Source organism: Trematomus bernacchii, unplaced genomic scaffold (assembly GCF_902827165.1).
Source record: "Trematomus bernacchii unplaced genomic scaffold, fTreBer1.1, whole genome shotgun sequence".
Lineage (NCBI taxonomy): Eukaryota > Metazoa > Chordata > Actinopteri > Perciformes > Nototheniidae > Trematomus > Trematomus bernacchii.
In genome coordinates this window covers 25,408,571-25,424,539 of record NW_022987720.1, presented here as the reverse complement: position 1 = coordinate 25,424,539, position 15,969 = coordinate 25,408,571, and the positions used below count along the sequence as shown (strand labels likewise).

General features: G+C 40.6%; 1 protein-coding gene across 1 annotated transcript in view; it reads right to left on the bottom strand.

The window, feature by feature from the left end:
- cacna1ha (calcium channel, voltage-dependent, T type, alpha 1H subunit a) overlaps window positions 1-15,969 on the bottom strand; it is a 126,295-nt gene that overhangs the window by 49,307 nt on the left and 61,019 nt on the right. The window contains 4 exon segments of the mRNA XM_034143463.1: window positions 71-309; window positions 1,498-1,590; window positions 4,860-5,172; window positions 9,483-9,642. Coding sequence (XP_033999354.1) covers window positions 71-309; window positions 1,498-1,590; window positions 4,860-5,172; window positions 9,483-9,642 — 805 coding nt within the window.

The window sequence follows — 15,969 nt, the reverse complement described above, 5'->3', positions numbered from 1 at the left end:
CATGTAACTGGATATTCCCACAAGTAGAAAAAGTAACAATGCCACCAGAAACTAAAGTGCCATATCCAACCTGTGCCACCCGGAGTATATCCTCTGCAGCCTGCGTGAGAACTTGCGATAAAGGTGGCTGATGTAGCGTAGCATCTCCTCGTAGCACGAGCCTGGTTCGCTGTAGCTGGCGAGAGTGGAGTCGTTGGACATGTAGCGAGCACGCTGTTCCCTCATCAGGGCGTTCTCCCTCTGCTTCGTCTCCGAGAACTGGGTGGCGATGACCACGAGGCACAAGTTGATCATGAAGAAAGAGCCCACCTGGTTAGGGAGGTAAAGAATGGATTAATACAGCTAAATCATTGCAATGGTATATGAGCAGTTGAGTTAAAAAATGCTGTTACAAGTGTGTGAAAATGTCCCCTTCTAGGAACAATTACCATATTGACTTCATCCCCCTGAGAGGTGTAAATAGAGTAATAACACACTGCGTCAACAAGAAGCCAAATTAGGGCTTATGCATTATTAAGATCCAGAAATGTGTCCAGATCTAGGATGATTTGGTTTTTATCCTTGCTTTGAAATCTTAAAATCTAATCAGACTGTGATAAGAAGGCTTTGACAGGAATTGAAAAATATCTTTCAACTCTATAAAGAAATGTCTATTTAAGAGGCCATTACAGCATGTTATTAAAAGAGTGATTGGAAATGAGATGGGCACTTTCTACAGATTTTTTCTAAATCTTTCTCCGACATCTCACATCTATCTTAATTTTACTCTCAACCACTGTCTATATGAATCACTTTCAGCTCTTTCTCCATCCCCTTTCTCTCTCCCTCTAAATGTATTATACAGTACGCACTTTAGGCATGCAGGGAGCTCATACTGCATTGTGATATATAGCTGGAGCTGGGATCTTTGAAAACCCCAACAACAGCAGGATGAAAGTGAAATTATGCACGATAAGAAGTCTGAGAGGTTCAACAGAGGAGAGTTGTGCTCAAAGCAGAGTCTTGTGATTTTCTTTAGAAAGGTTTTTCTGGGTTTAGCAAAGCAGGACTGAAATGCAAGTACACACAAATATCTTTAAGGAGCAACATGGTATATTTATATATGCAGTTTTTTAGCTGCTATTGAGCTGTATAAAGAGAAGCAGGAAAAAAGTATTTTTCCAGATCAGAGTTCAGAGTGGTATTGTTGTCGAAAATAGTAGATGGCAAACATGAGTTCATATTCTGAACCCACTTGTAATTCATGTGCAAAACGTGTTGATCAGTCCTAAAACAAAGTTATCTTAGAAAGCTTTCGTAAATCAGGATAACGGTGAAAAATGGGCGCCATTGTTTTTGTTTTGGTTTCAAACAAGACCCATGTTAGTCTATGTAGATATTTTGGACCCAACCAAAAGTCTATTTGTTTATGTACTGGTATTTTAATCCTACTAACACATTTAAATAGGAGAAAAAGCTTGTTATCTTAAACTGAAATAAACACAAGACGGTACTTACGATAATGAGCAGTATAAAATATACAAAATTGTAGAAGGAGTGAGCGTCCATGACATAGTACATGATATCTACCCATCCTTCCAGTGTGATGACCTGGTGGGGGGGACAAAAAGACACAGAAAGACAGACATTTTATTAGAAAAAACGAGAAAGCGGGAAAAACGTTCCTACAGCTTTGTCTTCAAAAACACGTGACACACACACCCTTAAATAAACTCAAAGTACACAGCAAAGTTTGATCCAGTACATTTCTACTGTAAGTCTGTTTTAAGCCTGTGGTGCCCCTTCAATCTATTATATGTGTGTGTGTGTGTGTGTGTGTGTGTGTGTGTGTGTGTGTGTGTGTGTGTGTGTGTGTGTGTGTGTGTGTGTGTGCGTGTGCGTGTGCGTGTGTGTGTGTGTGTGTGTGTGTGTGCGTGTGTGTGTGAGCCTGGGGACTGACGCAGCTCTTTCATGTAGCCACTATGCTAATGAGCGGTGGAGATGCTGAGACCTGAAAGGGAGGCTCAGCTCAGCCAAGCCTTTAATACACTCACACCTCAACATTTACACCTCAGCTTGTATAACACATTACAGCACAGAGAGCGTGAGCACGTGACAACTGTATAAGCAAACGTACAGTAAATAAATGTCCAAACACATATGGAACAGGCACGTGCATGCAAGTATTCCGACGTATGTATTTTTGAAGAATAGTACACAAATATACCATGAAAAGATACCACACATGTGTATAATGCACACACACGTATAATGGAGACACACCAAGACCCAGAGGCGACTAATCCGCTCTCTGCTGGAGTGCTCTCCTGCACCAGATTTGAAAAGAGCAGAGGATTCTCACTATTGAACAAAAATACATCTGTTAAATCATGAATACTGAATGGGCCTACAGGGCATAAGCCTACTGTAGGGGCCCAAAGTGTCAAGGGCCTTCATATATAAAATGCCATTACAAGAGACACAACCCAAGCAGGAAGAGACTCAAAATGACCACAACAAAAATCACAAAGACACACAAAACATCTACAAGGAGAGACATGGAATCACAACAACTATGAAAGGGTGCAATACATCGCAAAAAAAAAACACAAAATCACCACAAAGAGATACAAAAAATCAAGAAAATTAGACTACACTGTGTGTTTTGCTTCTTTGTATTGAGAGAGGTGGTGAGTTCTTAAGCAGGTCCCTGTCATTGTTTCATAAGAGACTTTTTGTATCATTGGGGATCCTTTTATTCACTATGAATAAGAGTAAACAATAAGATGTCAGACCAGGCAGATATTCAGTCAAGGACAAACATTATCTTGCCAGGCCATGTAAGGCAATCTGAGTTGAACAGACTCTCACTCATTCATACAAGATATCAAGAATTGGAATTTGAGGACATCATCTTCTTTACAAAAATGAGAGACCGGTCAATTCATAAAGGACAATCACTTCATGAGCAGCACATACACTTCTAAATGTTCCTCTTGTTTCAATCCATGTTGTAAAAGTCAATGATATGCATCGCGAATAGAGAAGATTCTCAGCTGGCATCGGTTTAATTTAAGAGGTAAAACGCAATCAACTCAACAAATCTTCTGCTCCTGACAGACTTTGAAGATCAGAGTTACAGTAGCTAGCGAATCTTCCAGGGCCGTAATTCAAACTAATGACATAGCCCTAGATGTGGAGCAAAGAGCATGTTGGAGCTGTCGTTTGTGAAAGGCCTAACCAACACATTGTGAAAGAGCCCCAATGGATACTCCTGACACAGTTGACAACTAGTTACCCTCTGTGGAGTGGGCCGATTCAAAGGTCTGGACCCAGGTGTGTGTGTGTGTGTGTGTGTGTGTGTGTGTGTGTGTTGTGTGTGTGTGTGTGTGTGTGTGTGTGTGTGTGTGTGTGTGTGTGTGTGTGTGTGTGTGTGTGTGTGGTGTGTGTGTGTGTGTGTGTGTGTGTGAGCGAGGTCAGCAGTCATTAACCTGCAGGTTGATAGAAACATTGGCTGAGATGTCTTCACTCTATTAGTCCTTCCTCTTCTCCACTAACAAATGTCAGTCTATTCCCTGGCTGCTTCAGGACTGGTTATCACCTGACATCCTTCCATGTAGTCATTTCTTATCACACACACACATGGTGGGAGTTTACGAAGCCAAAGGTATGTGGTGGGTACCCATCGTGACTTGTTAAAAGCTTTTTGTTCTCCGCAGGAGTCCCAGGGTAACCCTGAATTAACTCAATTTGGGACCACAGGCTGAAATGTTTTCAGAAACTCTGTGCGGAGATGTATAATTCATGTTCTGTATATTTACAGATACTAAGGGAATAAGGCTGTAGACTGGAATAACAAGCCGAGCAACCCATTTAACATTCGTAGAGCCTTCTGTCTTTCCCCTATCTCCCTGTGTACCTCAATCACTTTTATTTTATTTGTATTCTCTTTTTCTATTGGTGTTTCCACCTACTTGTCAACCAATGGTCTATATTATGTTTAATTATGTTATGTTTCCAATAATACACGCCCTTTAGATAAATAGGATCTAGTTTAAAGAACGTTTTTCTCAAATTGTAGGGGAATTGACTACTTCCTCTGAATGCAATACAGATCATTTCCAAATACTACACACAGGAAGTAAAACACAGATACACTCTTTAAATGCCCTGCTTTAAAACTAATCTCATCAAAGACCTAAAGTGATGCTTGCTAAACCATCACAAATGGGAAATAAAAATCAGCAAATCTGATCTCTAAAGCCTCTTACTGTGAGGAGAAACCACACACACACACACACACACAGAAAGTTAAGAGTACCTAACAGGGATTACTGTGGGATGTGAATGTGTTCAGTATTCACACTTGAGGGTAAGACTATCTTTAAGTAAGTCCATAATACGCCGTGACATATCCATCATATCATATCATATCATATCAGTACAGACAGGACTGAGATAAGGAAAAGCCTCCCATGGGGGGCTGGGTTCAGAAAGAGGGAAACACATTTCATTGGATGTGGATGAGATATAGCTTTCAGGTGATGATACATGCAATATAATGGCCAGAATGGATGATTTTGGAATTTAAACACATCTGAAAACCTTTCACAAAACCTTGTTAACAATAACACACAGTTTGCTCTCCATGTGTTTGCTTCCATATCTGCACATAAACCCCTTCTTGCAACTTACACATTATGTATCACTTGTATATAGACTCTTATGGCACTACTTCTATTCTAGTTTATTGTGTTTACTTGCATTATTTTATCAGTTTTATTGTGTTGCACTGTTGGAGGAGCCTGGGACCTAAGATTTCCATCGATATAACTCCACTGTAGCTATGTACGAATGACAATAAAAGCCTTGAATCTTACCTGGAATATGGCTATCCAGGCGTAGCCGATATTGTCAAAGTTGACGGCTCCCTTGTGAGGGTTTAACTCCCCGGGGCGACACACATTGTAGTACTGGTTCCAGTTAACACACCCGTTCACACTGGCCCCGCCCATTCCCATCATTGCTGAACTGTGTTGGGAAGCGGCCAATGAGCACTCGGCCCCGCCCTCTGTGTTGGGCGGCAGATCGTGGCAGCGCAGCATCCCGTTCTCTCGGGGGGCCGAGCAGATCAACGGGCTCTCCTCACCCTCCTCCGTCATGTAGTAGGGACTGATGGACAGGTTGTACATTCTGCATGGAAAAAGAATAACAATAATTAATGTTATGTTAGTATATTTTTGTAGATTTATTTCACCTTTAAACTGCTGACAATGGTTGTTGTTGCAAGTTTTTACAGCGTGTTATATTACAGTAGCAAAGTACTGTAGATACTGACACTAATGTCTATTGTAAGGAATGAACCATTGAACATTATAGCACGTAAACATGTCACAGTACAACATAAAAATATGAACCTCAACATTTGCATAATAGGGCCCTTTAAGAATAATTATTCAAGAAAGGGTTAGTCATTGTCTTATGGTTTGAAAATGCTTCTCAACACCTTCTTTCTTTTTGGCAACTCTTCTCCTCTGAGTGCCAGCTGGTTCAAGGTAAAACACAGAATACAAATCCAAATGGCAGCGCACACCAGTCTACTTGTATTGACACTATTTGATTAAGAAATGATATTTTCTAACAAGAAATAGCCGAGTAAGCATTTTACATATTGCTTGACCAGAATTTGCAAGTTGACTTTTTATGTATTGCTTCTACTGTGCCATTCACCAATAAGCAGGATCAGATTATCCTTTGAGCCCTTTACAGTGAGCTCTTATATATAATCCTGGATTAGATGTTAGAAAGCAGTGTCGTCACTCCATGAGAGATGATACTGGATATCATCGATCCTATTAAACAGGCACACATCCAATCACAGATGTTATCTTATCTTTGAACAAAACACCTCCAGCGACAACGACCGACTACAACTCCCACTCTGTTTTCACACTGTATTCACTTATCCTGTGTGTTCCCGTCTCTCCTCAGAATCTTAATCAGTGGTTTACACTCTTGTCATAAATCCTTTGAAAAATGGGGAAGGACAACCTTGTGTTGTAGAATTTCTCAGAAGCTCAACAGAGAATGTTCAACTAAGAGACAGAGAATGTTACACTAAGTAGATTTAGCTGTTTATAATCCCTGGAAAATAATATCTATAACCTCTAATCTTTTTCATTTAATAAACAGTCCGTTAAATCGAAGCTATCCTGGAGTGACGGGTTGGAGTTTGACCAATGATTCTGCAATGCCTGGTGTTGAGGCTCCTGCCAAAACTGGAGGAAAGGAAAATGTCTCTTGCTACTTATAAACCCTTCGTTGAGTTGAATTTAGACAATACAAAATGTAAGAATTACAATACCACTTTGTCCTTTAATTCATTTGGTGATGTACATACTGTAGTTTGCACACTTTAATTATAAAAAGAGAAAATGCCTCCTATTTACTCAAAACAAGCTCCTTATTAAGACGTTTTTTCTCATTTAAAGTTAAACTGCACATCATAACTCAAAGGACAGTTAGCAAGGCATCTATTAGTATCAATGGGGAGAGCTGTTTCCTACGAGGGACGAAAAAGGTGATCGCCTTCAACATGCCTTCTTGTATAAACTCCCCCTTTGTTGTAGAGAGCCCTCCACTTCAGCAAAGTGCCTTTTTTGGATGTGAAATTCACTTTTGAATTACTAGTAGAGTGATAAATGATCTTACTCCACACCAGACTGTCTATTGGTGGACTCCAATGATGTTCCTGCCATTCCTGTCCTCTTCCCTGTTACCCGTTTATCTGCTGAACTGTTAATGTGGTGGATAGTAATTACTGGACGCATTAACGTGCACATCACTATAATGTTGCAGTTTGTTAAAGTGGGGCTAATTTGAATGACTCTTTCTGCTGGTTAGTCTCCCTCTAGGGATCGGGTGTTATCTTAACCTATAATGCAAAAGCAGTATTTAATCATTTAATATATTTTGTATTATTAATCTGAATCTCTAAATAAATGAAGTAATGCTCCATAGCTTCTCTTGCTAACTGGACTTAAACTCCCACTGTACATTTTTGTTCAATTTAATATTGAGAAATTTGTATTTCCACATGTATATTTTAAAACTGTGCAACGCAAACATTTCCCAAATTGGGATCTATCCATCTATCCATCTATCCATCCATCCATCCATCCATCCATCCATCCATCCATCCATCCATCCATCCATCCATTCCAGCCATCCAGCCAGCCAGCCAAGCCAGTCCCGCCAGCCAGCCAGCCAGCCATCCAGCCAGCCAGCCAGCCAGCCAGCCAGCCAGCCAGCCAGCCAGGCCAGCCAGCCATCAGCCAGCCAGCCAGCCAGCCAGCCGCCAGCGCGCCATGCGGAGCCGAGCCAGCCAGACCAGCCAGCCAGCCAGCCAGCCCAGCCATCCAGCCAGCCAGCCAGCCAGCCAGCCATCCAGCCAGCCAGCCAGCCGAAGCCAGCCAGCCAGGCAGCCAGCAGCCAGCCAGCCAGCCAGCCGCCAGCCAGCCAGCCAGCCAGCAGCAGCCAGCCAGCAGCGAGCGAGCGAGCGAGCGAGCGAGCGAGCGAGCGAGCGAGCGAGCGACGAGCGAGCGAGCGAGCGAAGCCAGCCATCCAGGCCAGCCAGCCAGCCAGCCAGCCAGCCAGCCAGCCAGCCAGCCAGCAAGCCAGCCAGCCAGCTAGCGAGCGATCTATCTATCTATCTATCTATCGTCTAGCCATCCATCCATCCATCCATCCATCCATCCATCTATCTATCTATCTATCTATCTATCTATCTATCTATCTATCCATCCATCCATCCATCCATCCATCCATCCATCCATCTATCTATCTATCTATCTATCTATCTATCTATCTATCTATCTATCTATCCATCTATCTATCTATCTATCTATCCATCCATCCATCTATCCATCTATCCATCTATCTATCTATCTATCTATCTATCTAATATTAGAGTTACAATATTTCCTTCCGAAATGTACTTTAGTGGAGTAAATATATAAAGTGACATCAAATGGAGATGCTTCACTAAGCACAAGTACCTTAACAGTAGTGCTCGAGTACAGTAAAGGAGAAAATGTTCTTCCCTGATAGTGAGATCATATTGTAATGTAGGGCCAGGCGAGCATTTGTTCTGTGAGAGAAAACACAGCTGCCTCGGCCATGAAATATTAAGCCGCTGTCCTCTTTCTGTCTGTCTCTCTCACACACAGCAAGGATCCAGTAACATCAACTGTGGTACAATTTGTGCCATTACATCAAAGCAGAATTAGTTCAAGGATACCTAAGTGACATTTAGGCTTCCTGAGGTTGTGGACAGTGAGATGGTTTTCCTTTCCCTTTTGCATAAATGTAATGCCCACGGCTAAATTGGTGACTCTGATCTTTTGTATCTGCATGTGTGCCTGTGGTTGTTTGTCTGATGCTCTTCTCCCATAACATGTATTCAACCTCATTTATCTCAAGACAAGATACATGTGCAAGCACGGAGGTATGTAATATTACACAAGTGTGCCGTGTAGAAGATAAATTATGCTATTTCAAGTCTGCACCTTGTCCTATTTTTCCTCCTTTAAGGGTCAGTTAGAATGTCATTTTAATATATTTTTTCTAGGAACATGCGCTTTATCTTGAATATATTATATTATTTATTTGCTCAGTCACATCCCACAAGCCCACGTCTGAGATTTTTTATTCAGGCTTTTTAAAACGATTGTTAAAGCAGGAGAGCAACATCATCCGCATAGAGGACTTTTTCTCTTCAGGTAGGATTTCGAGCTGGTGAATTTGATGGCTTTATTTATCGTTCATTGCACACTGTATATCATGGGCCTGAGATTACAGCCTTATCTAATTTCCCATCTACATGTATTTCACGGTTCTTTTGTCCTTTTGTATTTCATGTTAGGTCATACGGTGGTTTGGATCCTGACGGCGATACGCACTTTGTGTACTCTTACAAGTTACAAGTTCTGTATTTCTTTTTGCTACAGGCAACAGCTGACTGATACACCATATGACACCTCGACATAACTCTAACAAGACAGAGCAAAGGAGAGAAACACCATGAGGAAAAATAAGAAAGACGCAAACAGAAGGAGAGAGGAAAAGGGCAGTAAGTAAATCAAAGAAAGATCATGTTTTGAGTTAAGTGTGAGCATGTTGGAAGAGTCCATGTGTGCATGCTGGAGGCTCTGCTGGTCTCCGTATGGACGTGGAGAGCAGCACTTGTAAAAGAAAGGGTGTATGTACTCTTTCTGTTCGGGGGTGATTAAACATTGATGGCAACTTCTAAGTGTACTGAAGGAGTTTGTATTTTTCACTCATCTGTACTTTGTCTATACTCTACTCAAGATCTTAAAGCCAATCCTATTCGCATCAAAGTGCTTCTTCCTTCAATACATATCTAGGTTTCAACACAGCAATGTCCCAGGAGCATGTGTGCTACTTTAAACCTAGAAGTATGTACTGTATCACAAGTTCCTTACGTTCTGATGTCCTCTCCCAGGAAGCAGCGGTTGCGCAGTAGCCCCGCCCACAGCTGGACTCCCACAATGCCAAAGATGAAAAAGACAAAGAAGCAGAGGAGAAGGACATTTCCCAACATGGGCAGGGTGTCCAACAGCAGCGTCACCAGGATCCTCATGCCTGAAAAGTCACACAGAAATGGAAAGATGTTATCAGAAGTGATTTGATTTGATTTATTTCGAATGTTTAAAAAAATTCTACAAAATAATTATAATAATAATGAAATGAAACATGAGAATTATTTTACTATACAAATGTAAGAGGTGTCAAATTGATAAATAAAAATATTACTGACTGTAAATTATATATAAACAAATGATATACTTAATTACACATCCGAAAAGGGGTGGGAAGAAGTTTACACTTATTTAATCCCACCCCCAATTATTAACATATATATTTTTTTTCTCTTAAAGAAATACATTTGTTATTGAAAAACAAAAACAACAAATAAATAAACAAACAAACAAATACAAGAGGTCAACGGTAATCCAGAAAAGATAAAATAACAAACCAAATAAATAAATAAACCGTAAACACCCAGTTATGATTAAACAATTCAATCCTTTTGAAAATCATGTCCTTATACCTTTGTTTAAACAGTTTTACGTTAGGACACCCCTTGAGCTCCTCATTCAAACTGTTCCAAAGCTTCACCCCACAAACAGAAATACAAAAACCTCGCTTGGTTGTGCGCTCCCTAACATTGGGTAATTGGAATAATCCCCTTAAATTATAAGTCCCTTGTCTTGATCATTTTCCAACCTTCTTCCCACGTGTTGCAGCAGCCTTTTAGCCTTCTCCTCGCCCGACACCCTGACAACCTCTATTGATCTTGTGATCTTGGAAGCCACACAACTTCGCCCCCGCAGCCAATATAATTACAAGTGGTGACGATACTGAAAGTGACAGTTTGACATTTTTTCATCCTCTGGGATTTGAACTCACAGCCTCCCCGTGGCTAGTATTATCTAACCACACGTGTTCAGCATCTATCTCCAGCTGTCAGAAGCGTTTAGCGTCAGCAGAGATGGGGATCTAGTCCCTGAGGTCGCTCACGATGTGTTCTGTCCCCTGCCACACATAGATCGCAGACTTGTCACAATGACCACGTTTAAAATAAGATGATATTACAGTAGTGTCACTGACTTTTTATCCATCCCACAAACATTATGCATTACATTAATGCACATCATGTGAACAACCTCTTGTTCTTTTTATCTTAATACTGTGAGCCATGTTCATGCTCAACTCCCTGACTGCATGTTGCTCATTTTTGAACACGTCTTCAACGCCGTACGGCCCGTCCACACAGCGGCGTGCGTTGAAGCTTGCCGGCGGGCGTGTCTGAAACTCGACCAACAACCAATCACATGAATCTCCCACCCCTGACACACAAGCAGCGGTTTGATTGGCTAGAGCTTGTACTGGCATATGATTCGATTGGCTGACGCTTCTGCCGAGGCTTCAAAAGTTGAACATTGCTCAACTTTTGCAGCGAGCCACGCCAGCAAAGCTCCGCTTCGCTTCCCACAATGCAGTTCGGCGAAAAGTGACGTCACCCCATTCAAAGTGAATGGTGAAGCTTTCAACGCACGCCGCTGTGTGGACGGGCCTCTTTAAAATATAATTCACTGTAGTTTGCCATATATTGTCATGTTTTCATTGTCCTAAGTGTTTTTGTTTTTTAGCTTTTAAGGTTTTTTATATATTTAAATTTAAATTTGGTGTAAACACTTGTCTTTAGCATTCTTTTTTTAATGCTAACTTGTTTCTTAAAAATACTTATTTTATATTATACATTTCTTTTTTTACCCACTATTGCAACTTATTTTCTTAGATTGTTTATGTTTGCACCACCAAATACCAAAGCAAATTCCTTGTATGTGTAAACGTACCTGGCAATAAACTGGATTCTGATTCTGCTAATGTTGATTGAAGTATAGGTGTTACAAGAAATTATATAATTTGTAACTAAGTTTTTCTAGCCTTTTAGCCTTCTACTAGCGCTCATGTTACCCAACACCCTTACAACGTTATTTGAATAGTGAAATCTAGTTTTGTAAAAAGTATATATTTCCTGGTCATGACCGAAAGAACGAGATCGCGGATACAAGCGGCCGAGATGGGTTTTCCCGCAGGGTGGCTGGCGTCTCCCTGAGGGATAAGGTCAGAAGTTCAGTCATCCGGGAGGGACTCGGAGTTGAACCGCTCCTCCTTCGCGTCGAAAGGAGCCAGTTGAGGTGGTTCGGGCACCTAGTAAGGATGCCACCTGGGCGCCTCCCTAGGGAGGTGTTCCAGGCACGGGAAGAGACCAAGACCTAGGTAGACCTAGGACCAGGTGGAGGGATTATATCTCTTCGCTGGCCTGGGAGCGCCTTGGGATCCCCCAGTCAGAGCTGGTTGATGTGGCCAGGGAAAGGAACGTTTGGGGCTCTCCCCCGCGACCCGACCACGGATAAGCGAGAGAACATGGATGGATATATTTCCTGACTTATTTGTGTAGTTCCTTGGATCTAATATACGGTGGCCAACAAGTGTAAACGCGCTACAACCGCCCAAAACATCTCCATTAGGAGAAACAGGCTCGATTTTTTCGAATTTAGAGAAACAACATCCGTAAGATGAAATAACATCGATACTAGAAAAAAAAAAGAATAAGATCTGAACACCCCCTCTTGTTTCCAAGTATAGAAAGTGTCCCGACAGTGGAATTTTCAAGGTTGTTATTCAGTGACGTACAAGCTCTACCAGCTCGGACGGAATGACTCATCAACATTTAATGTGTGTCGTCTTGTTTATGTTTATTGGCCTGTGCTTCTGTGTACACTCATTAGCAACAGAACAAACTTTATAGTAGCACAGCATGGGGTTTGATAATGTGTTTTTGCTTCAGTCTTAAAAACAAATGGGAGAAAATGGTATACTCTTAAAATATCCATCATTGGTCCCGACGACCATCTGCCTTCCTTAAAGATTTACTGACCGCAAACCAGCGGCAGATTTAGAGTAGCATGTGAGATAATGTGTTTTTTATATGAGATATGTGACAGCCATGCAGTTGTGGTTCAATCTGTCAAACCAGAGATCTAATGAGATGTGGTCATGGCTTTGGGGTGGAGTAGAAACCAGAAAATCGATTTAATGCCCGACTTAAATCATTGTCTCATCACCTATCTGTCTCATTTTATCTTGTGTCCTGACTTATATGTCCTACTGTTAACATATCTGCCAGTTATATCTGTCAACTGACTTCTCTCTACACTGTTTCTCATAAAATAGGCGGGCGAAATGAGAAAACCTGACTCTCGTGATACATATTGCTCATCATAAAACTGAAAAAGAATATGTCTTTGGGCATGCTTGGGGCAGAAAGCAGTACTCTTGAGGAACAAGGAAATGTACACACACTGAGTAAACAGTACACAGATGCCTTTTACTATAGAGGCATCTGGGTGAAATCTGCTCAAACACAAACATCTCAAAGCATTGACATCTAAGCGGAATATGAATGGGTTCTCCATACATCATTTTGAGTATGGAGATGGGATTCAGCAATACACTGAATTGAATAGTCAAGAACAGTAGAGACAAAGAGATTTAAAACAAGATTGACCCTGCGTTCACTCCCAGAGTTACAACGCACCCTGGTAGGTTTCATTAAACTAATGCAATGTAACAGTCTGGACTCCATGAGATCATTAAACAAAACAAAGGGCGACTATCCAGAAAGTCTTCAACAGGGATAATTTATGTTTCCTTTATTTGGGAAAGAGAATCATATTGCTATGCAGAAAAGGTTATATTAGCTGGTAACAATCAATCAATGTTAATTAGAAGAGAAAAAGGACACATACTTTAAAATATATGTCGAAGTAATGTTTTGGAAAGAGCAGGGCTGCAGCTTTAGGTCTTTATCTATGAAAATATCTTTTAATAAAGTCATAAAATTGCTTCTTAGATTAGATCAGGGAGAAATATGTTAATGTCCTGTTGGCAGCGAAATGACAATGATAAATGTCTTGTTTTAATAAGAAAAATGTAAACTATCCAGCGATATCATACAATTATAGTAGCTAACATGTGCAATATGTGAAAGTATCTTTGCAGAATAAACCTCATAATAGAATGCTAAATATGTTCAATTTTCTGTTTAGTTGTGACTTAATGTTATCATTGAACTTGGCTATATTGTCCTGTACACAAAACATAAAGCCATGGTCAAAATGGAGAAGTGGTAGAAAATACAGCTTAAATATAAATTAAATACAATTATTTTACATTTATTAAAACATTCATCAATAATCTACCACCACACTATGACAATAATGCCAAACACAGAGTACACTAAACAATCCCTAGCCCTCTCCAAAGCTAGCTTGAAACAAATGCTACTGTTAGCTGGATTACCCTCTTGCTTTAGCAGTTAATGCCTTTAAAAAACACAACTTCCCATAAACCCTAGATGTTTGATGGATGATTGTCTTGCTGGACAGAAGATGTGAGTATTAGTATGTTCAAGGGTGATGGCTAACTCAGAAATGTTAGCAGGACAGGGACAAATAAACTCTAGAGCCTTTAGAAATCAAAAGAAAAGAACAACAGAGCATTGGTGAGAGCTAGTTGGAGCTTGTTTCTCTTTGCTCACAAAGTAATTGTAGTCGAGCTCAGCGTGTATTGCTCATTGTATCCAGGCTACGGAGCGAAAACATATTTAACATCTGTCCAACAATGAACACTTCCCATCCACTTAGGCAGAAAGGCAAACAGAGAGACGGAGCGATTGCAGAACGGTTGGAGACAAACAGAGACGGTAAGTAGGGAGAGAAAAACTTTAGTCTGGCTGTTCGCCCGGCTGGCTCGCACCCAGAAACACTCCATCACTGATCACAACTCAGATGAAAAGGAAAACAAAAGATTAGATGGAGTCTAAAAGCGAGAGGATAAATGAGCTAAGTAAGCCGATTGTTAAACATCCTCGGGGTGAGTGTATGAGCGTGAGGGCTTTGTGTCTATTTGTATCTACGCTGACCTTGAGTTTCAGCCCCTAGAAACACCTCTCGTTGTAATTCTCTCTCTCTTTCTCCTCTACGTCCCTGTGTCTTCAGGGAGCCACTGAAGACTTGTTACAATAAATAATACAAGTTTCATTTCCCCTTGTCCATGGCTCTCAAGACGTTCCTCTGGGCTACTGTTAGCTTAGCAATTAGGTTACATTTTCATTCCTCACAAAGGTAGAACACCACAGAGAGTGTGTTTATATGTCCCTGTGTGAGGCTGTGATGATAGCTTGAGAGGAACAGACAACCTGCCATGCTTTGTGATTGTGTTGGGTCTGACTGCAGGGCGCAAAGCAGGCACACACAAACCCAAACACACTCATCTAACGTCATCATATACGTGGGAGAATCTGGTGTCGTAATGTGGCTATTCCTGGGGAAGCGGGGTCATAAAAGGCATTTCTATTTGCTGTATTTATAACTCTGCAACATACAGAATGCCTGTGAAAATTGGCTTATTGGAAAATGTGCTACATTTTGGAATAAAATAAAATAAAAGATACATAAAAAAATTTAATATATGTTTTATATAAACACAAGAAGTAAGAATGTGCAAAAAAAAGATAAAATTACAAATAAATAAAATTAACAATTTTATATAAACATAAGAAAGTAAGGTTAAAACGAAACAATAACATGAAATACAAGTATTTATATTAACATGAGGGGTAAAAATGTGCGCATTGTACTTCAATATACTGTATAATATGTACTTTAGAATATATAATAATGCTGAATTGTACAGGGTTGTAGGAGGGTTATTACAAATATCTTGTCTATTTAAATAATATTCTAATTTCTTTATAAATTGTTTTTAATGAACAATAATCTGTGTAAGGTTAAACCCAGTATATAACCCTGTTTAAGAGAGATACGTACAGCATGTCTATAGTACCTGGCAACCTCAACCTGACAAACAGCCTGGCCGCCTGCCTAATGCATGCTGGTTAATAATCGTGTTCATTGTTATGACACCATTGTCTAGTGATCCTCTTTCGCTGCAGATTCATGGTCACTTCTGTCACGGGGCTTTTAAGGAAATGACAAACTATGTGCAAGTTCTCACCAGCCACTGGCACGGTACTACCTCTGGAAGTGAGATTAAAGCAAACAATAAGTCGTGGATCATCGGCCAATTTACCGTTAAGGAGAGTGATTAAGAACATTTTCTCTGTTGGTTTTCTTTTTACAGCAGTCAGTGCAGAAGGCTTACAATAAATAGCAAAATAGCACATGGATCATAAGGGGGAAATGCATTCAAATATACCTGGACTCCTTTCTGGATCAGATTCAGAGCTGAATCCTCTTTATACCAACCAGGCCAGACCCTCTCAACAACTAAATAATAACTGAAACAATTATAAATAAGCACAAAACCTGTTTTTCT